Source organism: Physcomitrium patens, chromosome 14 (genome assembly GCF_059467195.1).
Source record: "Physcomitrium patens ecotype Gransden chromosome 14, ASM5946719v1, whole genome shotgun sequence".
Lineage (NCBI taxonomy): Eukaryota > Viridiplantae > Streptophyta > Bryopsida > Funariales > Funariaceae > Physcomitrium > Physcomitrium patens.
Genome location: NC_143423.1, coordinates 10,526,222 through 10,550,585, shown reverse-complemented (window position 1 = coordinate 10,550,585; position 24,364 = coordinate 10,526,222). Strand labels below are relative to the sequence as shown.

Below are 24,364 nucleotides of genomic sequence, written 5' to 3'. Positions count from 1 at the left end.
TTTTTAAAGGTTAATTGAACAATCATAAAGATAATATTTTTAAAGAGTATTCATATATATATATATATATATATATATATATATATATTTATATTTTAATAATCTTCATACTAACTTGAAATATTACTTAAAGTCTTTGTACTATGTAAAATGGATGTGACATAAATATCAAAAGATGATCATTCTTTTGTAGTATGAATGAAAGCTCTTATACCTATTAATACAAGTTTAATTATACTAGACTTATGACTTTCTACCTTAGTAACAAAAATATAGGATATATTATTAAATAAATTTAAAATTATAATATATGTAATGTATTTAAAGTTTATAATTTTTTAATCATAATAAACCTAAAATAATTTGATTAGAAAAAAATCTATTAATATTTAATATTATTAATCTATTATGACCATTTGTTGATATATCTATATGAATATTTTATGGATAATATCTTTTAAAGACAAAAAATGACCATTTATGACTTCTATATGTACAAATTTAGTTTTTTTGATCAAAAATATTTCCTAATTTTTGAAAAAATATTTATTTATAAAATAAATTGAAATCCTTGAATCTAACAAGGTAGAATTTCTGTAGTTTTTTAGTTCTAAAAAATATCTATTATTAAAAAAAATAAAGGATTTTATGAAAAAATAGAATCTTTATTAGATATTGTAGAAGATTTCAACTATAGCTAGACAAATGTTTTCTTGGCACATTCTCTTTTTTAGCAACCATGCTTTATATTTTGTAATTATGTTATTTTTTTGGATAATATTGAGTATTATGATTAGATTTTCTACAACATAAGTATAATTCTTTTTAACAATATAAGTCTTTTCTTACTAAATGAGAGATTTAAAACATATTGTATCATTTTTTATAGATTTAGGCTTTGATAAATAATATATTAAAAATATAGAAATTATTTTTATAACTTGACTTGTGCTTTTCTATCCAAATCTTTATTCTTGGAATCTTTTAAAAAGTCAAATATTACATGCAATGGCTTAAGCAATAAAATATTTTAATAAGGTTGCTTTTACTATTATTAATAATAAGTCTTTTATATTATCTTTTAACTTATATCAAAATTGATTGATAAGGGCTTTATCATTCCAAATTACATCACAAACAAGGTTTTGGAATTCAACAATATATATGGTTATTAATTATGATCTTTTTTGTAAAAACAAAATTTTGTCTTTATTACTCTTTCACAATTTTTTTTTCTAAATGTGGCCCTAAACACTTCCAAAAATGAATTTAGATTATAGAAGAATCATAATCTTTTTCTGTCAAAAGTGCAAATTAAAATAGAACACTTTCAAATAAGAGTATGCCAATAAATCTAATTTAAGAAAATCCATTAAGATATTAGAAAGATTTTTTTTATATATATAATTTAATTTTTTATAGAAATCTTTGAAATTTTGATCTTTTTAAATTAAACTTCTCCAACATACTTATCCTTGTTGCTCTCATATTTGTAATAAGACTTTTTAGATTTTATTGCAAGGTTGATTTACTTGCTTCTTTCAATTGCACAATTTTTTCATGTAGACATTGGACCTTATTGTTTACTTCTTTCATATGTATAAAAATAGTATATTTATGATTGAAAATAGTAATATATGAAATTCTTACCTTAAAACTTTTGACAAGCTTATAAAGATTTGCAATAGTTTCAAATCTATTCTTACTTCTACTAAATATTACATTTGTAATTTTTTCTTTGATCTATTTAAAATAAAACAAAAAAAAGTGGAATAATTCACTTACTTCTAAGATAAATTAAAAATAATACATTAACATTTTTGTCAAACTTTCAAGAATAAGATCTCAAAGAATATAAATAAATAAGTAAAATATATTAAAATGAAATAATATATATATATATATATATATATATATATGAATATTGAAGAAGTAATTAGAATGACTTTTGTTAAAGACTAAAAAACTAGAGACTCTTTAAACTAAACTAAGAATAAAAAAAAAGGTATTTTCAAGAATGAAGAAGGTTTCACTATTGCATCTATATAAACTATCTAACTAATAGCTATGAGGCAACATTCTATAAGACTTTTGTCACATGTCTAACTAATAGGATACATGTTTAACTCATAAGAGAAGCTTTCTATATGTGTGACATTTGGCCATCTTGTTGACCAAATTTTTAATCCACCAATCACCCATAAGTACATATAAAGTCAAATCTACATCTATAAAGCTTCTAAAAAGTTGTTCTATAAGATATTATCAAATTTACTTACTTCTACATATATCTATTTAACTTCTTTAATTTAGATGAATATGTGTCTATGGAAAGATTCTAAAATACTTTAAGATTAAATAATAGATATTAAGGTTGGAATGTATAAAAATTATATCTAAATTTATGTAGTAATAAAAATAGGATTATATTTTTAACATATATATATAGATATATACTACTTTGACATATAATTCTATGACCTAAACTACATTCACAAAACTTACTAGTAAGTAAAGATTGCTGAAAGTAATTACTACAAAATAATAATAAATCATTAATGGTTATTTGATGTTTAAGAATTCTTTAATCATTGAAGCTAAACTACTCTTATCATCACATGATCATCTCCTTTTTACAAACATCATAATAAATTTATTTGTGTGAAACAAAGAAGATATCTAGCCTTGCATAATCATCCTTTATAAATTTTTTCATGATACTCAGGTTTTAAGAGTAGGCTTAAAAATAAAAATAAATAATAAAAAAAAGAAAAAAATAGTTTATTAATTCATTGTTAGTTAATATCATGGTTATTCATGCAAATGGCGCACTAGGTGCTTCAAAAGTATCAGCCTTTATTACTTAAGTCTGAGACATGTAATCAGTCTCTGTGCTCAAACGAATTCTTATAGTGCAGGTGATAGTTCCCTATTGAAAAGGAAGCAGAAAATATTGTAATATCTACAGGTAACGTCTCTTGCAAATTGCGATAGTTCGGTGGTGAAAAGAAAATGACCTTCGAAGAGGTCGTGAGTGGGATTAAGCATTGTGACGAGTCTCAGCTCATAACCACGAAATGGAGAATACATAATTTTAACACACTCACCGCCAGTGCAGTTGGAAGCAATGGTCCTCTCTCCATACTTGTACAAATGCCTTGATTCACCCTCTGTGTTGATTCGCTGACTGTAGTCATACCACTAAAGAGTGAACTCTATGCCTCTTTGCTCTCGCCATGTAGCTAATGTCGATGCCTGCAACTTCTATATCAACCACAAATTTCTAACGATATTATTATCACTATCATTCTACCTACTGCACATTGTTGACGCACATGCATGAAAAATAAGAAATTGGTATATCTCCATGGCGATTGTTTCTTCGTCGGGTGCATGGCATGGTTCAAGATGCGAGATGAGAGTTGTCTAAATGATGATGAAGGTAGCATTAGGATTCCACCACTTCTGGTTTTTTCTAACGTATCCGAAAGTGAACGGCCTATGTGTTCGAGAAAACTCAGCATCTACCAAATGCAGTCATTTCCTCTTCTAGATCTGTATTGCTCCTCATTACTAGCTCCTGCAAGAATACGAACGTCCTCGTTCATTAACAAGTTTTATATTATTTTACTTTATTTTTCATATGTTTAGGGCTTGATCACGATTCAGATGCAAAAGAAACACAACTATTGAGATCTTACATCAGCCTTTGATGAAAAATTGCCCGAGTGCTGATATTTTCCATGTTCAAACAGGTATGTGGATCCGGTGGTTCCGCAACTTCACCAGAATGACAACCTTGCACATATCTGATGCTGGTGCTTCTTTTGGATCTAAAACTTTCAACATGACAGGCGTCTAACTTGAAGTTGATGTTAGTGCCACGATTCATGTTATAATCATCAGGACTTGCACTGGATAGAGTTGTTGACGTCGAGGCTTGTGAAGAACCAGTGTCGGATGTTGAGGTGGCTTGCTTCTCCTGCAGATTTCCGTAGATGGATGCAAGAAACTTCACCACTTCTTCCGACAAAAATACCGAGTCTGGTATTGGATCCAAGCTTTTTGAGACTCTTTCCGGTGAACAATTTTGTTGATTTACCTGCCCCATGGGTTAAGATAGAATCAAGGAGTCAACAAGCACCAAAGAATAAGCCACATCAAGCTTAGCAAATGAAGTTCCTGATCTGTAGAATTTTGTCACATTTCCTTCGTTGTTGTATAACTGGTAAATGCATCCTTATTATGATACAGTTCAGAATGATCACTGAATAAGTGCCAAGAGAAAAGAAAGTGGCTATACCTTCGCATGGTTTGGAGAAAGGACGATAGGTTCGTAATCTCCATAAACTTCGTCATGTGAAGGAATTTCTTCATTGTTGATATTGTACATACTATCCTTTGCATCAGCAGGTTTTTGATGACCGCTTCGGAGAATTGATTCACCGTTGACAGGTGCTGAGGATGTTTCATGAGCATGCACACTCTGTCCTAAAGTGGCTGTTGAAGATTTCTTCCTGTTCAAGCTAGAAGCAAGAGTGACTGGATGACGAAGAATGCGTGAGGAGTTCAATGGACCCCTTTCTTGACCTGACAGTCTAGGAGTGCTGGCTGGCTTCAGAGGGCGAGTCACGGGTGCGACATTGCTATTTTGTGGATTTTTTAACTTGGCCCGAGCGCTTCCTATCACCGGCGGCTTTAAATTGTCAGTCTTGATCCTTGGAGGTTTTGTAACGGTTTTACCAACATCAGAAGGGCTAACAGGAGCAGGTGATGCAGCCAGGGCGTTCTCTTCGTTCTCTATAAGACTTAGTTGCAGCGGGATGAAAGGGCCAACTGAATGTGTCGCAGGTGCGGTGGTCTCGTGAGGTTCTATTTTCGTAAAAGATAGCCTTCTGCTTTTGAAGTCTCTACTGGTCTTGAGGGATACCTTTGGAATAGAGGCACTCTTATGGATTTGAGGTTTTTGAGGAGCTACAGTAACAATGCGTTTTGGTTCTATGGAGTCCTTGGTAGAGGTTAAGGATTTGATAGAACTGCTATTGTCTGAGGAGTTTCTAGAAGGGATTGATGTTTTCACTGCGCTGCTTTTAATTTCTGCCGACTTTCCGACAGAGAATGAAGGTTTTGAGAGACTGCTCTTCTGATTGAAGGACTTGCTGGGAGACAATGAAGGCTTTGGGTTCAACCTAGAACAGTCTTTAGGAGATACTGCTGGGGACACTAAGATCTCTGCTTTATCTAAAGTTACAGTTTGATCTGGATCCTTCTCGTAACAGATCGTTTCATCGTCCATTGCAGGCATGGCTTGAATTTCAACTTCTCTTCCGAGGTAAATGACCTGCTTCTCCAGGGAAATGATTTCTTCTTCAAGAACCGCCACCTCTAGCAACAACTCCCTAATCTGCAGGTATCAACACGATCGGCGTTATGTCTCACGCATAACGAAATTCTGTTGGAAGCCTACCCGCAATATAGACCAATATATGCTTTCACGAATTCAGAATCTACAATCCTATATATTCCCTTTGCCCTTATCTTTTAATCTCGATCACTCATCAGAAGAGAATATCAAAGACTTGTCAGCCCGATATCCAGCTCCCATAGCGCCTTCAAAATCGACTACTAATCACAAAGACTTATAAATAATCTAACAGAGTGCACTCTGGTTATAGGGATGGCGAACATGCCTCTAAAGGTAAGCTGGCATATATTCGAGGGAGAGCGCCCAAAGGTCTGCTTAGTCCACGACTTAGAGCATTGCGCATGTTTATCTCAATAAGTAGCTTCTTCTGTAGCTGGGCAACCTGTTCATTCACACCCAACCCATTTAGAGCCAAAAATTGATGTACAGAACAAGTCTCGAATGCTAAATCAAAACCGAGTTCTCAATTTTACTAAAAAAATTACTCACATCCCTCTCCAGCGCAGCCCGCAGTTCTCTTTGATCCCGCCTCTCATCTTTATCGCTTGCTTCATTGATCTGCGCTCCGAAACCACTTCTCTCAGGCAAAGTTGGGATAGTTCAAGGACAACATGCTCTTAAAGGAACATAAATCAGAAAAATCTAAAGGTGATGCCTTGTTAACATACGATTATCCTATTTGGAAGGGAAAAGTGTCGAAAGGATTTCAGAAGCATACACCGACAGAATTATCGTAGTCGATTGGAACATGTGACACATCATACGGAATGTCCTGCATTGAGTTCTTCTCTCATAAATTCTGTAAATTGCAACATGGCAAGCATTTTCATCAGCAGACTTATCCCAATGGCAGTCAAACATTGGCTTCGATGAATTCTTATGTGCTTAATAGACTTATAACTGCATACCTGTCGATTATGCTCGCAAATTTTATGATGCACGTAAGCTCTAACTATTGCTGATTTCGGGATCGTACATAGAAATACCGCCTCCGTGTCCTTCCTCCATCAACTGAACTATCAAAAGAAGAAAACATTTTTGCGGCAATTGAGTACCTGGCAAGAGTAATTGATTCCTAACTTGAAAGCCCTGGGAATCTCAGAACAGACGATTCTCCATGTGATTCCTGCAGGCACAAATTGAAGCATATGTAGAAATATCAGCACATGTTGAAAGATCTTGGGAAGAACTTACGTATCCGTGAACAATCCTCGAAATGATTTCTAAATCGTTTGCTGAACATGAACTCATTAGACAGGGAGGGACGCACTACTTCCCAAGCTAGCATCTTCGCAAGGAAAGACATTTGTTCGTTAAATTTATTTTAAAATTGGATAGACACAACTGATGTTTCCACCCTTTTTCAGAAAACTACGATGTGTGTTTCAGCGCTTGATTCTAAATCTAAGTTGTAATTTTCAGTTGTAGGCGAACGACGCAGTTTTTCAATGATCAGTCTCTGTTTTTGACGATTGACTTAGAGAAATCTATCACAAATAATACAGCGACGATATTGAAAGATTTGGTTGAGCTAAATCAATTTTTTGGTACATTCTTTGATAAAATAGATGACCCCACTAAGATAGCAGATTCCTCTACATCAAAACACTTCATGAATATATGTTCACAGCTATTTGGAGCATACAGAAGGTCATTCACCACAGAAGTGATCAAACGAAATGCTTCACATCTTACATAGCTATTAGCTACATCCCAACGACCTTGTCATGTACAATGATCTCCTCGTGCGCTCACCATAGTCAATTTTGCCGCACCTTTCGGAGATATTACCTGAAGGTAGGGGGGGGGGGGGGGGGGGATCTAAAAACAAAACAAAGCAGCAAAAAAAAAAACGGAATGCAACTTCCTACGTCTAGTAAATCCATCAATTGTTTTTGCGATACTTTTTCTTGAAGAGTAGAGGCCAATCATACCTGAATAGACAACATGTCCTATCTTCTCCTAGTCATTGTTCCTCGAACAGGTCTACTTACGATCAGACTCTTGAGAGCTATCCAAGAGACAACTTCTTTTTATTCATTCTAAGTTTATCATTTCTAATCTTTAAGTCTTGTGCTCAGCGTGATGTAAATGACAACATCAAGTTTCGTAGTTTGCATTGAAATGCTGGAACCAATGTCGCGCATCTAGTGAAGAGATCTGTTCCTTGTTTCTTAGTCTTGTGCAGAAGATTTCTAATTTCGACGGTGGTCGCATTCGTAGTGCGCTATCCGTCCACTAGCGATTCGGGAGAAACCTACGTGAAGCCAAGAGGCTCATTGATTTCCTAGCACGTAACCCAAAGTGAAGTGAACACAAGCAATGAGGCCATCTAGGAACGAACACTTCCCGCCAGCTGCACTCAATTATTAACAGCGTCTGCGAACATCGAAGTACAGGCCGCACCACTTCGAGAATGCTAACCACGTCAAGATCTACACAAGTTTTTCACAATCTAGTGGCTAGGCCAACTTTCACGCTCACACGGATGCATAGAACCTCACATTGAATGCTCCGTGTATTATAGACAGATCTGTGTCCCGTACGACAGCCTCTGCCAGAGGCGGGTAAAAAATCTTTTAGACTGGTGCCGTAGGAGTACTGCCCGAGTACTGCATGGATCTGAAAAGGAAAGATGTAGACGCCGCTGCGACAATTATGTCAGTGTGGCTCCAATGTGCGTGTGCTTGCCGGACGTGGCAGAGGCTAAGAAGCGCAGGAGGAAGAGGTCATCAAAACGGCAACATCTAACTACTTTGCTTTGGTTAAGTGTTGCTCCCCTCCTGCCACTCGCCAGAAGCAAACGACGAACGCACTCACCCCCTCACTCACTCACTCACTCAGCGGGACAAACAAATCATGTACTGGCAATTAAATAATATCTCTGGAAGAATCATCAGATGCTCAGAATTTCCAGAAATAGTTGGAGAGATGAGCACACGAATCTTACCCGATAATCAGGTCCGTCACTCCCCTGCTCAATGTGACTGAGGCTGCAAAGTTTGGCTTACATCGCTCAAAAGCTGGCGAGGACGATAACCAACTGCACTCTTCCATGATACCGCATGATTGTTGACGCCGACGCAGCCTGCTTCGGACTGGTGCCATCGCTCTCCTCACGGCTCCCTCTTCTCCGAGAACCTCAACCTCGATCTCTACTTTCAAAAAGCCATCCAACCTTTTGCTTTTTCCACCCTTCTTCATTTCTAAACTATTTCACACACTTTTTCGACACAAATTGACTACTATTCACTCAGAATTATTTTCTATGACATACACACAAAGGATTTTTGTTACCACTGCCAGTGCATTAGCCCAATGAAACATTGGTTGAGGTAGTTAAGGTGGACAACCCATTTCTGATATCTTAAGCATTTCAATATACTTCTAGCAGGTGTAAAAGTGGTAAACAAACACCCCATGTAGAGAAATAGAAATCAGGAGGATTCCAAGTGTTTTCACAAAATTTGGCCCAAAAACCAAATTTATATAAATGTTTTAGCTAAAGATTTTCTTTGACCCATTTTGAACATAATATGTGAGCAAACTTCCCAATCCAAAATCCTCTCAACCAAAAGCTGTGATAATTCAACCTTGTCAAAGACCTTTGACTTCTGCGCCAAATTTAGAGTGAATTCTTACTTCCAACATAAGGACACAAACCTCAATCTCAAAGATCTGAGGATGGATGCAGCAGCAGTACTTTTGACAAACTATTCATCACAAGGGCGGACACAGTGCAATGCACTCCAGCTTGTAGGCATTAATAACATCATCAGTATGAACAGAGTTTCTAGAGTTTATATGAAGTATACCCACCTAACCCAAGGATGAAGGATATCTCAAGTACAACCAGCAGCAGTGGTGGCATCACAAATGCCATCAAGAAGTTGTTGTCTTCTTTTGCAATTTGTCATGATAATTGGTTGATGAGGAAGCCACATTAACAAAGAAATATCTTTAACTGTGTCATGCCCCTCAACCATTCAGTTGACCTTACTCTAAAATGTCTTTGCACATATCCAAAAACAATAGTTCTTCCTGTAGAAAGATTCTAAATCCATTCCAAGCCCACCAATGATTGGCAAACTTTACAAGGATGAAATTGGTGGTTTATTGTGATGGAGGTGGTGGTTTAATGTGTTTTTATGGATGGTTTTGGTCAAGTCTATGTGTTGGTTCAAGGGTCAAATGCAGAAGCTGATTTGTTAATTTATTTCAATTAAACCATTGAGGCAATTTATATATTTTTTCTTCTTTTGGAGCACATCAAATCCTTATTTCTACACCAATTTTTATTTTATTTTATTTTTCAAAACAAAACCCCCAAGATAGCTGAAAAACCTTAAGTTGATGATTTAAGGTACTCCCACATTATCATCATCATCCATTGCAAGTTTCATCAATGTGATCTCTATTTCTTGCCAATAGCTCATCCATGAGAAACTTCTCCAATACACTTGTTTATTATTGAAATAGCTCCTTGATTTGATCCTCACACCAATGATGGTGATATAAACAAATAAATATATCAATAAAAACAGTACTGTCCATACTGTGCATGTTTTTTTTTAGTGTAGACCACTGTCAAGTGACAGATTCTAGCAGTTGTGAATTTCAAGTTGACTGTGAACTATTGTATTATTTCAATCCCCAGTATTGGCATTCAAAGGGGTTATTCATTATTTTATATACATGGGGGTAAGTCTTATAGAGCACCAAAAGGGAGCACAAAACTACAATGAGGGTACAAGACTTCTTGAAGGTTACAAAGTCCACAAGTTCGAAAGGTGAACATACCACATTATAGATATGATGGCAAATATTCAACATGTCCTATTGCATGTTCCCTATACTTTTCAAATTATTTCTGGGTCTAAATGAGGCATGAAGAGGGCCAATATTATAGGATAGGGTCTCTTTAATGTTCAACTCACAAAGCAGGGGGCTTCAACCCAATCCAAAGGCATTCCTCCTTCCTTTGTGGCTCTCAACCAAAGAGCTCCAGACAAGAACAGAGAACAAACCCTATTATTGTGGCAGAGGCAATGATGGGTGGTGGGAACCAGGACAGAGTAAAATCCTTATCAACAGAGTTCCAACTCTGAAAAAGGGAATATGAAATTCACTGGGATTTCTTACCACTACTTAGGTCCTTATTTTCAGTTTCTTTATTAATATCTACATGTATATCCTTCTTGGTGTAACCTATAATGTGTCATTCATTCCATCTTCACTTTTTTTTTTTTTTTTTCTCTTGATGTAGAAAATATGTAGTAGGACCTATAACTAATGAAAGAATGGCCAACATAGTGAATGCTTTCATAACCTCCAAACTTCACTTTAGCAGGGTAATTTGAGATGAGTACCAAAAATGAGAGGACAGCAACAGTTGTGAACACTTACACTATGTCCAAACTTCAATGCATGTATGTATACAATGTGTACAATCAGCTGGAACTACTATCAGAAATCATGAATGTTAAAGCAAGGTTCTCATTTCAGGCATATGTCTTCAAAGTTCACTAAGGTCTTTTGACATTATTGTTGTTATTATTATTGTTTTACAACTCAGAATTGCAAGAACCTGTAGATATGATAGTTATACAAATCTTGTAGTTGTACCTGACCATCAAATCAATAAAATCACATCCATCCTCAGCAAATGTTTTAGCCCAATTCAAACTTACTCATCCTCTAGTACTTTGATTGCTTTTAACATGCGTATAATTAACAGGACTAGGAAGACTCATCCATGTGAATCCAAGCTACATCACCACAATAACTCCATGTAATATTCATGTTTTCATTGCCTTCACAAAAGTTCTAACTATCAGCAAAGACAACAATTATTTGTTTGTTGATCAAGATACACGTCCACCCCAACATTGCTTCTTGGGTACCCCCCCCCCCCTTCCACAATCTTCCCACCATCCAAAGTGGGTCCTCAAATCCTCTCTTCCATTGTTAAATACTTTAGATGTTGGAATCCAGCACTCATACCAAAAACACAAATTTCCTTTACGAACTTGATGAAGGGCATGTTGGTCCAGAGTTTGTTGGCCAACCTAGTTCTTGGAATCCAACCCCCATTTCTATTGTTGCCTTTGGCTCTCCCAAGGCTCCAGGTGATCAACAATCAATGGGTGCACTTGATGAGTTGGGTCCATTCATTGCCAGGGTTCTAAAGCCAAGAGAGCAAGAGGATGGAGAAGATGAAGATGGTGGCAGTGAACTCATTGCCTAGTGAAACTGTGGAAGCTAAGCAACTTCAATTGAGTGCTGGAGCCAAGGTTGAGGCTGGACATCATATCCATTGCAGAGCTATTACCCTCTCTCTATCCCAAAGCTTAGCAGTGACACAGGAATCTGTGTGACTTAGAGCCAAAGCATGAGTCTATGTACTATAACCTGCAGTGCCTCCTCTATATATGTCTTTCACTGGCTGCTGACCTGCATCGCTTAAAGTGTGATTGAAGGAAGGAATTCTGCTTCCAATATTAAGTGTTTCTGTAGTTGAAATCTTCTGTCATGCATGGAGTTCCGCAGAATGGAAATTTTGGCAAGTTGTTGTTGAGAATGAGTAAGATGCAAGATAAATGAGGTCTCATTGCCCAAACTCTGAAGATGTAGTCTGACATCTCATGGAAATGTTGGTTTCACTGAACAGACTGGTTGTGGTGTGCTATTGGCAGTTTCCTTGCCAGTTGCATAGAGGAATTGTGAAATTTTCTGAACCAAGCCCAAATGAATCCATGTTCAAATAAGTGTGATGTTGTAATGGTAAAAAGAATGCATCTCAATCTGAATATATGCTTTTGTATTATCTATACATTTTTTTTGCAATACATGGAAGATAAACCAGATTTTTGTTTTTAATGTTTGTTTTCTTACTTGTGATTTAGAAAAAACACCAAAATAGAAGTTTTGAGATAAAGCTTCGCAAAACTAAAACTAGATCAAAATACAACCATTCATTCATTTTCTCACACTCTCTCTATCTCTCTTTCTCTCTCACTCTCTCTCTCTCTCACACACACACACATATAGTATGACACATGTGCATGACACAGTTTACAGTTGTTGACAGTTGGGATCATGTCATACATATTATACAGTTAGTTCCACATGGATGTTCTTTTTTGCTTATGCATTCAAGAAAGTAAGAAATAAGATCAATACCCATAATAATAATTTTGCAGCTTTAAAAGTCAAATTGTGCAAAACATAGTAATTTTTCACAATATTTCAAACACACCAAGTTTTAATCAGCTTGGTTTTTATGAGAATCAACATGTGTATGTAGACAACTTGGCTCAATTTCTCTTCTTAAAACCATTAATAAAAATCTGGTTTAAATTTCTTTAATGGAATATGGCTACTGAATGATTTTGGTGTTTCAATCTATTCCTTTTTTAATTTAAAGTTGTATTGGTTCACATGTAGAAAGTCCATGTGCTTGGTGTAATGAAATTGGGTTTAACTCATTGGGCTCATTGATTTTTTTTCAACCTGTTGCACTCAGGGTGATTCTAACCTATCACTAGCAATTTAGAATTTCTGAGAAATTCATACTCAATGACCTCACATTCAACTAATACAATCCTAATTCTACAATGAAGCAATAGGTACAACTTGAAGTTAATGTCTATCTATTTCTTTTAGTTGATTCATTCTAGATCTTAAAATATGACAAATGAATTTCGTATTATTATTATTATTGTAGATGTCTCAAAAATTAGAGAATGATTTTTTTTATTTTTCAGGTACACAGAATGCTAAAGTGAGGCTGGAAAGTACTGTAGTATGTTACAAGTGTGGAATAGGACTGCTGGTGTGTATGCATGATAATTCACATGATTATTGCTTCACTCCAAATCAACATGTATCACATTTGAAAATCACCACACTGATGTTTCAACACTAATTGTCCCTTGTAATCACACAAATAACAAAAAAGTGATGATTTGGTTTTTTCTCTAGTCTTTCTGTGCAAAGATATGGAATTGAGGAAAGTAAACAAAGCCATGTGCTGGATCTAGTGTGGTATTGGATGAGAAGGAGAGCTCCAAATAATGGCAATCCCATGTAATGAATAATTAGTGCACATTTGAAGGTTCTTGTCACAGTTTCCAACCCTTTCTTAATCACACAGTGACTTGTGTCCCAGATCAGACTGTTATCCAAATCCAGTCACCATTCACACTGCCCAATGTATCACTTGCTAATGTGTGTTTATTGTCATGAACAATGAAAATACACAAAAAAGATATGGTCTGCAGCCTAGTCAACAACAATAAGAAACAAAATGATCTGTACTTGGCAACATTTTGGCAAATGCTTAGAGCATACTGTTTCATATTCTCCTGATACACATTCATCCAACATGTATCATGACCAGGTTAACTGGAAAAATCACAAACAAAATAATTTACAGAGTGTCAGAATTTCTGCCTTCGCCAGGCAGGCTGCATTCCCAATGTAGTTTATTTCCAGGTACAACAAAGGTGAGTTTTTGAGGATTTATTGGGGGATCCCCCAAAAGCAAGGCTGGATCTCAATTGTGAGGATCCATGCCCATGAGAGTGGAGGAGTTTTGTTAGCTGGATCTGCAAACCTGAGTATGGTTTCACTACTCGATGGAAAGTTGGAAGGATGAGGAATGTGAAGAAGATTGAGAAGGAAGCTAGAGGGAGGGGGGCAAAGGGTTGTAGAGCCAATATGATTCCACGACCTTGACAGAGTATAGCCAGGACTCCAGGAAGCAAGGGGCCAAGGACATCCTTTTCAGGCAGTGTCCAATCAGGCCTAAGTATTCATGAATAATAGCTGGAATTAAAAGCCATCTGCATCCGGGAGCTGCAAAGCTGCCAGAGTGTGTGAGAGACTCCAAGGCCTCAGCAGAAGCAGCTGCAGCAGAAGAAGAAGAGACTCTCCAGTGGCAGTCTGAGCATCACATGCTTTTGCTCTGCACCCACTGTCTCTCCAACCCTAACCCCCCGCGATGCCTAACCCCATTCACCACCCCTTGCAGCAAAGTAAGAAGAAAAAAGTGTGGACATTGACCACAGTGGGTTATTTCTTTATTTATTTTAAATCTGTAAGTAGATGTGATGAAGATCTGCAAGGAAGGGAGGGCACAAGGACGAGACTGCACATGGGGCAATGACTCACAAGCCAGTCAGTCCATTCAGAGCTTGCAATCCAGATGTCCCTGTTGCCATACCTGGCAGGAAAAGGGGAAGGGTTACTGTTGAAGCCAGCCCAGCCCAGCCCTCCTGTGCTTGCTTTACTAACATGAGGAGGAGGAGCCATTGGGAGCAGATCCCAAGGATTCTTCCACCACCACCACCACCAAATTAGCCCTGAATCTGGGTTTGTAGCTCTCTACTGTCTTTGGGTTGCAGGTACTCTCAGCCATGCCAGCTAGCTGGGCTAGTAATTTCACTCTTTCAATGCCCAAAGGCACACCTCATGGCTTGATGCCCAGCATCACTCACTAGGGAAGTGACCAGATTATTGTTTCTTTATGCTGCCCGATGATATTTCTATTGTGTGTACGGCACCCATCAAAAGAAGAAGAAGAGGCAGTTTGAGTCATGCTGACTCAGTCCCAGTACAGTGAGTCAGCATTTTAAGATAGAAAAAAACCAAGGAAAAAACATAAGTACACAAGTGAAGACTGACACTAGCAGTCTTATAAGTTGCATTCTGTTTAAGAGGCTCCCAATAACACAGTGATTAGCCTGTAAGTGAGTTAGAAAATGTTTTTCATTACAAGATTAGGGGTGGACAAGTAGGGGTTACAAGGTCAACTGTAAGGCCAAGGACAAGCCATAACTAAGGGAGATTTGTAGGACAACATAGAGACACGGACACACTCTCACACACACAGAGGTAGAGACTGCACAGAGATTGGGAGACCACTGGAGTTTCCATAGATTATGGGTTTAGTGTTGTACACAAGCTGGAAACCATGACTGTTGGAGCAGCCAGCATCACTCATTCTGCATTTTATGTTTTAGTTTTTATTTTCAGAATTTTTATTGTTGAATCAGAAGAAGGAAAACATTTTGGTATTAAATGTAGAAAATACAAGCAGGAACTACAGTGTGAGTGCCTGCATGACTTTTACTGTTGTTCTTCTAGGAGGTGCAAATTCAAATCAGAGCTTGGAATTAATGTCTGTTCCACATTGCATTAATGTCTGTTCTAGGGAAAAAGAAAAATCTATTGAGGGTCTATAACTGATCAAAATTTCAGTAACAGACTCTCTTGTTTCCAGCAAAAATTCTTCATGCCTTTCTCCATTCTATGCAAACACAATTTGCCATATTTGCCATATTTTGGACATTCCATGTAGTGACAATGACCTTGGGTGGGAGATTTTCACTCAAGATGATCTATTTGAAACCTAATGTTTTTTTAGATTCTGACTTAACTCTGTTCTGTTAAAGAGAATTGTGCACCAATTTTGTGCTCTTTAAATTTCTGAGCATAGCCAAAATATGTGGAAGATATTATTTGTACAGAAAGACAGATACAATTGACAACTGACAACTGACATTGATTGTGAATGATAATTTTTCTCTATGCATTCACAACAATGCTTTTGTCTAAAAGTAAATGTGTGTAAACAAATAATGAGAAAAAAAATTATATACATATATATATATATATATATATATATATATGTAGGTATGTATGTATGAACAAATGATTTTTTCAAAACATATCAAATTATGGGAAAAGGGACAATTTATATTATGGAAATTAAATAATACATTTTGTAAAAAATTTATATATTTTTTCATGGTAAAGCTTATAACACAAGATATTCCAAATTTATCCCAGTAATTGAGATAAGGAAATATTTTTTTTAGCTGATTGAATAAACTGGGACCAAATTGAAGTTTGTCCAAATAGCTTGGGCACATTCAATTACAATCCTAGCTTGTCAATGGTGATGTAGGTGTTTTGACGAATTTACATGATAAATGAATCTTTAAATTGTTTAAAGGAACAAAGGAGAGGGATAGAAAAAGCATTATTGTGATTCTGAACAAGATGTAAATTCAAATTTCAACATAATTGCATGATTTTAAAAAATAAGTTGTCTTAAGAAGCAATATCAAAGAAAATGAAGTATGTTACTTATATGATTGAGAGCAAAAAGAAAGGAGTAGCAAAAAAGCACACATCCAAGAAATGGTTTATTTAAAATTTAGACTTATTCAAAACAAGGCATAATATTTAAATTTTAAATATTTGATTTGTTAAGATTATCTATAATATATATATATTTTTTTTTACAAGAACTATACTTTTGTATGATTTTTATAAAATTGAGTAGTATATATTTGTTATAATGTCAAATGTTTTTATGTGTTCATTTACCATGTATAATTTTTATGCAAAATTAGATTGGATTCACATACAAAATATAGACATGGAGATATTAAACCATAACAGCTAGAACATGGTTCAAGTATTCTCTAAAGGGGTAGATTAATTATTTGAGATATATAAATTTTAATATAATAAGTATATATTTTGATATTTTATATAAAAAAATTATAATTAAAATTTATTAAAAAAACACAACTGATGCTAAGAATCTATGTCAAGCCTTTGAAGAAAATTTAACTTTATTAAAATATCAGTAAAAATAAAAAATAAAAAGTTCAAATATCATTTGAGATAATTAATTTAATTTTCTTAAAAAAATTAAATTATTTCTAGATTAAAATATTAAATATCAATTTTTTTCTATAAAAATATTGACATATTATTTTTTCATTAAAATCTACTTCTAAATGCCAATTTACAACCAACCAAGATAATATTTTTTTAGACTATATTTGATTCTTAATTTTTTAAGGCAAAAAATTGGATTAAAATTAATATATTGTAAATACATCCAATATAGGAGAGTAATAAAAAATTAATTGAAATAAAAATTATCAGAATTAAAAAGTAAATTATTTTAAAATTTAAACTTTATAGCAATTATAATTTTTTAACAAAAAAAATTATTCTAAATGATGTATCAATTATTTTTGATAAATTTTAATTTTTATAATCTTGATTATATATAAATAGAAAACATTAAAGCAACCTATCTTATCAAAACCATCATTGTACTTTTCAGCCCTTATTCCTATTTTCAACCATTCTCTTATTTTCAATTGTCACTCTTATTCTTGCTATTCTTCTTGTATTAATGACATGAATCTCAAAGAAAGAAAATCTCAATATACTCTTGTATTACTTGGAAAGACTAAAAAATCATTCAAAGATGGTAATATATTGAACTAAAATGACTATTATCAAAGACAAGAAGACTAGAAAGTCTTGAAACAAGACTAAATACTAAAAAAACATTGACAAGAGTGAAAAAGGCTTCATTCTTGCCTCCATATATACTTTCTAACTAGGAATTAAGTAGTGATATTCTATAAGACTTCCAATACATGTTAACTTTCTTAGACACATGACTTAACTTGCAAGGCAAGTTATCTATATGTGCACCAAATAGTTATCTTTTTTCACAAGCTACTAATATGTGTACCAAGTAGCCAACTTATTGACCAAGTTTTTAGCCTATCAATTAATTATAAATAGGTGTAAAATCAAAGCAGCATCTATGAAGCTTCTAAAAAGCTTTTCTAAAAGATGTTAAGAAATTAATCTATTTTACTTACTTCTATTTAATCATATAGATAATTTTTAGAACAAATATATATATTTGTAACATTATCTTTTCTTCTAGGAATGAATTTCACAAGAAGTGATCATTATATATTAAAAAAAATCCAAAATAGAATAAATTATATTTACTAAATATCTTGATTTTTATTCTCTTTGAAGATAGTTGATAGATTCTTTCAACCAACAATAGTATCTCATATTAGAGTAAGAAGACTATCATATTATTTAATCATTGTTAAAGTCTTTATAACTTCTTTCAAACAAAACATTTGAAACACTATCAAGAGTCATTCCTACTTCTAATAAAATCACCAAATATTAGTAATCTCTTCCAAAATCATAATACCAAACATGTTATATCTTACCATCTATTTAAAGAAGAATATGTCATTCTTAAAGATCTTCATCTTGATTATATTATCTTGAAGGTTGTGACAATTGTAATATCTTGTCTAGTGTTGTGTTGTGATTTAGCTACTATATAAAAATAATACATCTATATATATATATATATATATATATATATATATATATATATCTACTATTTAATTTATTATATAATATAATAAAAGCCATATTAGATTTTTTTGGTTACAAAATATGATTAGATTATTAATTTAAAGTGATTAATTTTTAAAAAGCTATTAATAAAGTTGATTTTATGTTGATAATAGTTTTTATATATTTAGATCCATCTTTAATAGTGACCTTTGGAAGCTTATTTTATTTATTTTTTTTGATATTTAGGACATATATTATATAAATCTTAAAAAAAAAAAACGAAGAGTGATTTTAGTAGCAAGAAGAATAATTAAAGTATCCATATAGATGAATGGAGATAGATGATAAAAATCTCCATTGCTATTGACCAAAAGGCGTGCCTAATGGGCTTCAAGGAGGCTTCTTGAGGTCTTATTAGGAATTAGGATTACTCTTTCAAGATGATTCAAACATAACAGGTAAGGATTAGAAAATTTAGGTTTTTGGCTATAGTTTTGGTGCAAATTTTGGGTGATTTGGAATTTTTATGAAAGAGATATAGGTGCTCAAAGTTAAGATGTTGGTTTTATACCTACTGTCATTCTTTGGGATATAATACACATAAACAAAAGGCAATGAAAGATCGATAACTAATATTAGAGAGAACTCTTTTTTGGATATACTTTTTATGTATTGCTTAATGAATTCTAAGCTGAAATGAAGACATTATAGCAAGTTAAAGTCAGTACTTGCAATCTAAGGGCAATAAGTGATCCAATTTACTAGTAGTTGTGTTTTAAACTATATCTTAAGCAATTTGATAAGATTTTGGCTAATTTTTTTTAAAAATATGTATTATCATGTTATTAAATTTTGTATATAAATTATGATATAAAGATGGATTTTGTGGCATTTAAAGTTTGGATCTTTAAGATATGGAGAAAATAGTATTTGTATAACAGGATATAGATAAAATAATTGTATTGCTGAAATATAAGAATAGATAGTTGGAACCATGTTTGAAAAGTTATAGAAGTTTTTGGAATTGGAGCTAGATTAGTGGACTATGTAGGATCCATTGTCGAACCTTCTAGAGATGGTATAGCAGTTAACTAGGTAGGATCCATCATAGAACCTTCTAGAAATAATTTAGGATGGTTATTTCAGTGGAGTCCATTGTAGAATCTTCTAGATGGAATTTAGGACAATTATCTAAGTGAGGTCTATCATCTAAGAATATTCTAGAAAGTCCAAGGTGATAGAACAAAGTATAAATAGGATTGACGAAGATCTTTTGGAACATCTGGTCAAGTATGGCTTTGGATCCTATCTCTTAATACAATTGGATTTTATATATTTCTATTTTATTTTGTTTTTTTTCTAATTTTAAATATTTAGTTTTGTATTTTGTGTCCTATTTTAAAAAAAAATTTGTTTAGTTTTATTTTAGTCCATTTTGGTCCTACTTTATGATGAGATTTTTTATTGCTTTGGATTAGAATGATTTTGGACACTTGAGATAGATTAATCATGTTTCATTCATACCATTGCGAGTGTTATACTATTCTTTGATATAATGTCAATAGTCATCATCTGTTTCAAGGTCAATTGTTGAAGTCACATTAGATATAATGTTGAAGTTACATTAGATATAATGTTGAAGCTATCATGAGCTACTCTGAAAAAGTCAACCGAGAGATGAAAAGACATTATAATAGTTGAATTCAACGAAAAAATTATAGCTTAGAAGATATGGCAAAGCAATTCCAAATGGAGATTCAAATACAACATCTTTTAGATAGATGGCTATTTTGTAAGGACAAATAAAAGCTTCAAGGAGAAGGGAATCCACCTCTATTAAGCTGAAATTGAGTAAGCTTAATATATACTCTCGAACTTCAAGCCAAGAAGATGTATGTCAATAGCTCTTCAATATGCGACAATACCTCCAATCATCCAAGGCAAATATCATTGAAAGAATTATATATGCAACGAGCTATTTGAAAGATGTAGCAACCATTTAATAAAGACATTGAATTCAAAGTTATTGAGCTCAAGGTAGATTTTGTGTTTGGGAGGAGTTTGAAACCAATTTTAAAAATCAATTTTGGCCCATCAATGAGAAGAAGATAGCATGCCATCAATTATCAAATCTTATACAATTTAGGTCAGTGTAAGATTATATCTCCCAATTCAAGTCCTTATGTCTCCAAATTGACAATGTTTTGGAAGTGGAGATAATGGATTAATTCCTACAAAGTTTGAAACCTAGAGTCTAGCAAGAGGTGAAACTAAGGGATCGACAAACATTTAAAGAGACAATTTGGATTGCAGAGAGGGTCATTATTATATATTTCAAAAATTATAGAGTATAACTTATAGCACGAAGTTCAATGCCACTATCTAATAGTATGACATAACAACCAATGCGAATGGAAATTGATGTCATATAATGATCATTCATACTACAAAAATAACAAGTATTGGTACAAAAGGGATTATATTTTTATCGTCAAAAGCCAGGCTATCAGATTGAAGTTTGTTTAAAATGTCAAAATTCAAATACCAACAAAATAAGGCACATTCATAGTCTCAAAACTCACCAAGTTGATAATGAGATAGAATAGGAAAACTAGGCTTCCTAAAAAAGATATCAAGGATCAATGTTGGGAATAGCTATTATTTATTAGAGACAAATGGCATGGCCTTGGATAACTATAAAAAGAGTCAATTGGTACAGCTTACGAGACTACTATGAAGACAACTATGTCGAGTGCTTGTAGATTGTTGCTCTACAAAAAATTACATCTTTTTTAAAATTATTTATCAACTTAGAATTTAAAATAAAATAATAAAAAGAGAGAATATATATCTTAGAAATAATGAAGAGAATGCATTGAAGGAAATATGTGAAGAAGAAACCTTCAAGTTGACTGATTTATATGTCTTAAGAGAGAGGTTCAAGGTGACAAAGCTAAGATATAATTTTATCCTTGATATGCCATGGCTAAAGGTGGAAAATAAGTAAGTTGATTAGATAGCAAGGATAAACTCCTTCAAAGATGGTCGACACAAGGTGATTCTTTGTACTTCCATATCAAATAAAGAAAAAAAAATAATGTACAATTAAAGACTTATTTATAAGGATAACCTTTATAAAGAAGCAAATGCAAAATAAGTAATTGATATATATATATGGTGGTTCTAAATCTTGCATCAATAATAGAAAAGATAGTTAAAGGGGTAGAACAAGCAAATCAACTCATATAAAAATATCATGATGTTTTTTCAATCAACCTACCTAGTAGCATGCCTCTTGATCAAGGTGCCCTCTTTCAAATAGAACTATTGCCTAGAGCCAAATTAGTAAGTCAGCCAATTTATTGTATGGAATAAGATAAGGTGAAAGAAGTAAAGGATTGGCCAACTTTCAAAGATGTTTTGGAAGTCTACTCATTTTTAAGTCTTGCTAAATATTATCACCATTCTGTTTAATAATTTCCACACACTACTGCTTCATTGACAAAACTATTAGAAAATGATACCTTATTTGAATGGAAATTAGAAAAACAAAGCATCTTTAATAGATTGAAGAAAGCACTCATTACTGCTTCAATATTACAATTGTATGATTCCAATCTTCCTTGTACACTTGACATTGATGCTTTTGACTTTGCTATTCAAGTGGTCCTTCAATAAAACTTTAGTAGAGACCTTCAACTTGTGGCATATGAATCACACAAGCTCAAAAGGGTAGAACACAATTACTCTGCATGTAATTGAGAACAATTAGTAATTGTATACACCACAAAGGTGTAGTGATACTATTTGTTGGAGAAGCCAGTGGTTGTTTGGAATGACTATCAACTCTTGCTATATGATTTACATTTAAAAAATATGAAATTATAATATTATTGTTAGAAAGAATAGTTGTAGCTTTTTGATATCCAACTTGAGTACAAGCAAGGGAGACAACATACTGTGCTAGATAGCTTATCACGAAGACCAAACTTGAAGACCAAATTGAGAGATAAGACAAAAGTTTCTACCATTAGTAGTTTTATTTCAAACCTAATCAAAGAGGTAGAATGGAAGGAAGCTACGCATTGAAATGTTTATTTCAAGATACTTAGTGATTGATTGAAGGTGAGCAAATATACATTATCAAGATTACAATATTAATGATAGATTTTTCTATTTCAAAAAATATATTTATGTACTTGATAATGCTATACTCTAGACGTGCATACTTTAAGAGTGACATGACATCCCAATATTTGGACATCTAAGGCGAAAGAAGACTCTAGAATAAATCTCAAGGACATAGTTTTGAGTAGGTTTGGATTATGATGTTTGAGCTTTTGTATGCTCTTGTTAGTTATGTTAATATAATAAAATATATAATATAGTATCTCTTAGACTATTGCAGCCAATCCACTATTTATAATATGTTAGAAGTTGGTGACTATGGATCTTATTACATGTTTGTTGTAAATGCCTTATAAATATACTGGAGTTGCTATCTTTATAGATCAACTCTTGAAGCAACTGCATTTGGACATGGTGCATTTGGATATTGATGCTTCAATGCTTATACAAGTCTTCTTTGATATTGTCTTTTATCACCATGGATTATCTTGTGTCATCATTTCAGATTGAAGTCCATGCTTCACAAGAAGTTTTTAGCAAGCTTTATTCAAGCTATTAAGTATGTGACTTACTATATTTAGAGCCTTCTATTCCCAAAAAAATAAACAAATAGAGTGTATAAATCAGACCTTAGAAGATATATTGCGGGTATTTGTCATAATTCATCATAATAATTGGGATGAATATTTGATATCCATAGAGTTTACTTACAATGATAGTATTTAAGCAAGTACTAATCATTCAACATTTTTTCTTAACACTGATTAATATCCAATCTTACAATGGAAGAATTTATACAATGGCTTATAATGGCCTTATAAGAGGGACAATATTACTTTTACTACACAAAATCAACAAAAATAATATGTGGTGTTGTATGATATGACTTGCTATCTGGAAATACACTCGATATCTAGCTGTAGAGAGTTTAGCTTAAAACTTTATATAAATCTTGTCTTAGCCTCCCAAACTCTTTTATTTTTCATAAAACTCAAAATATAATAAAATCCCTTCAAAACATATTTTTTCCATGAAGGATTTTCTTGTCCTAAACTTTAGAAATTCATAACTCTTGATCTAGTTATTCAGTTTGTCTCAAATTTATAGGATAGGTAGAATTCACTCTTCAATTTTATCACAAAACAAACCAACTGCAAATTCACTCTCGATCTTTTGACATCTAAGAAATCCTAACAAATGCTCTAAACCTTAATTTACAAGTATTTGAGCACTATTTTCTTAATATCTTAAGAATCTAATACTCAAATGTCATAAAAATTATGTATAAAGTTTACTAACATAAATTTACACATTTTCTGAAATTTTGAGCCAAAATCTTGTCAAATTGCTCAAGATATAGCTTAAGACACAACCACTAGTAAATCGGGTCACTTACTACCCTTAGATTGCATGCACTGACTTCATAATCCAATAACTCCTTTATTTCAACTTAGAATCCAGTAAGCAATATACAAAAAGTATAGTTGCAAAAGTGCTCTCTCCAGTCGTAGTCACTGATCCTCAATTTCTGTCTGTATGCGTGCGTTATGCCAAAAAGAGTGACTGTAGCTCCCAAATCAACACCTTAACTTTGAGCAC

General features: G+C 33.4%; 1 protein-coding gene across 4 annotated transcripts; it reads right to left on the bottom strand.

Annotated features, from left to right (window-relative positions):
- Window positions 1-2,818: 2,818 nt before the first annotated feature.
- Window positions 2,819-8,548, bottom strand: LOC112291126 (uncharacterized). 4 transcript variants are annotated; one of them, XM_024538175.3, is made up of 9 exons: window positions 7,360-7,499; window positions 7,121-7,216; window positions 6,481-6,551; window positions 6,144-6,224; window positions 5,915-5,983; window positions 5,691-5,807; window positions 4,304-5,404; window positions 3,702-4,102; window positions 2,819-3,580 (listed from the first exon to the last, which is right to left on the bottom strand). In XM_024538175.3, exons 4-9 carry the CDS (start codon window positions 6,201-6,203, stop codon window positions 3,574-3,576), a joined length of 1,755 nt encoding a protein of 584 aa, XP_024393943.1. In that variant the 5' UTR covers window positions 6,204-6,224; window positions 6,481-6,551; window positions 7,121-7,216; window positions 7,360-7,499; the 3' UTR covers window positions 2,819-3,573. The 4 variants fall into 4 exon arrangements, with proteins under 4 accessions (XP_024393943.1, XP_024393941.1, XP_024393942.1 ...); XM_024538173.3 differs by lacking the exons at window positions 7,121-7,216; window positions 7,360-7,499 and adding an exon at window positions 8,376-8,548; XM_024538174.3 differs by lacking the exons at window positions 7,121-7,216; window positions 7,360-7,499 and adding an exon at window positions 7,930-8,261.
- Between the last annotated feature and the right edge of the window lie 15,816 nt (window positions 8,549-24,364).